This window comes from Tiliqua scincoides, chromosome 5 (assembly GCF_035046505.1).
Source record: "Tiliqua scincoides isolate rTilSci1 chromosome 5, rTilSci1.hap2, whole genome shotgun sequence".
Classification (NCBI taxonomy): domain Eukaryota; kingdom Metazoa; phylum Chordata; class Lepidosauria; order Squamata; family Scincidae; genus Tiliqua; species Tiliqua scincoides.
This window is the reverse complement of record NC_089825.1, coordinates 106537463-106540160: the sequence shown is the minus strand read 5'-3', so window position 1 is coordinate 106540160 and position 2698 is coordinate 106537463. Positions and strand designations below refer to the sequence as shown.

Below are 2698 nucleotides of genomic sequence, written 5' to 3'. Positions count from 1 at the left end.
CTTGAAGACTGTCTCCTCCTTGCCGTGAGCTCCCCTCTCACCCTGCAAGCCTGTTCCCTCCAGCTTTCACCCAGGTAAGTCAGGGGGACCCTGACACCTCTATAACAACTGCTGCTACTGACATAAAAATCTGTGTGGTTGTGTCTCCAGTTCTGATATCAGTGTCATCACTACTATACAACAGCAATTTAAACAGCATTTCTTTCAACAAACTGCATGCATCTTAGTAAGAAGAAAATCATCATCATCATCACCATGGCAAACCAGTCCTCCCTGTCTGAGTTTCTTCTCTTGGAATTTGCAAAAGTTCAAGAATTGCAAATTCTGCACTTCCTGGTGTTTCTGGTGTTGTACTTGGCAACTCTCACAGGGAATCTTCTCATCATCTCTGCAGTGGCCTTTGACCATCGCCTGCACACCCCCATGTACTTATTTCTCATGAACTTGGCCATCCAGGACCTTAGTACCATTTCAGTCATTATGTCCAAATCCATGGCCAATTCCCTCTTTAATACCAGGAACATCTCTTATTTGGGATGTGTAGTTCAAGTCCTTCTGCTCATTCTCTTTTTATCATCTGATATCTACCTCCTCACAGTCACAGCCTATGATTGGTATGTTGCCATTTGCAACCCGTTGCAATATGAGATGGTGATGAACAAGCAAGACTGCATCAAAATGATTGCTGGTGTCTGGCTTGCTGGCCTTCTCAATGGCTCCTTTCATGCTGCAGGGACTTTTGCAACCCCCTTTTGTTCCAATGTTGTCAATCAATTTTTCTGTGAAATTCCACCAATACTTAAGCTCACCTGTTCTGACTTAAATCTACCTGAAACTGGTGCAGTTGTCTTTGGGACTCTTCTTTCCTTAGGTTGCTTTGTCTTTGTCATTATAACTTATGTGCACATTTTCATTTCTGTGTTGAGAATCCCTTCTGTGCAGGGAAGGCAAAAGGCCTTCTCGACTTGCCTTCCTCACCTCATTGTTTTCTCCACCTTTATAGTCACTGCAACCTTTGCCTACCTGAAGCCCACTTCTGACGCTCCATCAAACCTCAATTTGACATTCACTGTGCTCTATTCCATGCTTCCACCCATGATGAATCCCCTCATATACAGCATAAGAAACAAGGAGATCAAACTGTCCATCTCCAAATTGCTAAGTTTCTCCAAGCATGCATTCTTTGGTGTTTGATAGGCCTTTCACATCAGCACACACTCTTAGGTAACAACTATGTGATCCCTCCTGTCACTTGCGTAGCAAGGTCATTTGATACCCTGGGCCCATAAACTTTTCTCAGCCCCCCATACAACAAAATGATTGATTATTTTTCACATTTTTATACCACCCTTCGTCTAAGGAGCTCAGGCTAGTGTGCATGGTTCCTCCCCTTCTTTTGTCTTCACAAAAACCCTGTGAGGTAGGTGAGGCTGAGATAGAGTAATAGTTCCATGCTGTGTCATAATAACATCTCATTGGCTCTTTAAACGATCAGTCCCACTTGTCTGTTCTGAGTTAAGGAAATGTACATTTTCAGCCCAATCCTAACTTGCTCTGGGACAGGCAGGCCAGTAGGCCTGCGCTGTATCCAGCGCAAGTATGGGGCCAAAAGCAGCTCAGCTCAATGCAAAGGGAATCGCTTCCCCTTACCCCATGTTGCACTGCAGGGGCCCCAATGGGTCTACTCAGATCTGAGCCACTTCAGGAGGTGACGCAGTTCCAAGCAGAACAGAGCTTCCACACTGCCCGGGAACAGGGGTCAGGATCCGGCATAACAGGCTTCCTGTCAGCCCGCCGTACCCCTCAATTGGAAGTCCGATCGTATCCAACATTCTAATGCTGATGCAGCTGCTATGCAGTCCCAAGGTAAAGGAACAAATGTTCCCTTACCTTGACGACTCCTCCAAGATTGCTCCCCCCACTGCAGGATGCAGCGCACACCCCACTAGCAAGGCTACCATAGCACAGGAATGTTGAATACAAATGAGCCCTCACTATGTACGAGCAGCAAACAATCCAACAGCAGAAGGAGCACGGGTGGCCAATCCTTTGACAAGATAGCTAAAGTCCTTATGTTTTTGCCCCTTGGCCCTCTCAGCAACAGGATGTGTAGCTAGGTTTTTTCCATATAAAAACCTATTTTTTAGGCCAATTCAAGGTGCTAGTTTTGACTTTTAAAGCCCTTCACGGCTCGGGTCCGGGGTATTTGAGGGACCGCCTCCTTCCTTACAATCCGGCCCGTGCTTTTAGATCTTCTGGGGGGGCCCTTTTGACTGTGCCGCCACTAAGAGATGTGAGAGGGGTGGCGGCCAGGAAGAGGGCCTTCTCGGTGGTGGCCCCCAAACTGTGGAATACCCTCCCCTTAGAACTGAGAACTGTTCCCTCATTGCTAATGTTTCGGCATGGACTGAAGACCTTTTTATTTCAAATATATTTTAATTGTTGACAGGCTGGCTGGCATTCTTGCTTTTTATATGAAAATCCACGGGGTTTGTTTTGTTTTTAGCTTTTTAATCACTGTAAATTGTTTTTAACTGTTTTTCATGTTGTATTTTTAAATTGTTTGTTAGCCGCCTTGTGTGCCCGTTGGGCAAAAAGGCGGGGTACAAATTAATAATAATAATAATAATAATAATAATAATAATAATAATAATAATATAACCTCTCCATATTAACATTAGCAATCTGTTTCTCTTCT

The 2698-nt window shown here is 44.8% G+C and overlaps 1 protein-coding gene across 1 annotated transcript; it reads left to right on the top strand.

The window, feature by feature from the left end:
• The first annotated feature begins 255 nt into the window (after nucleotides 1-255).
• Nucleotides 256-1194, top strand: LOC136652965 (olfactory receptor 14A16-like). Its single transcript, XM_066629890.1, has one exon. It carries the CDS (start codon nucleotides 256-258, stop codon nucleotides 1192-1194), a length of 939 nt encoding a protein of 312 aa, XP_066485987.1.
• Nucleotides 1195-2698: the final 1504 nt, after the last annotated feature.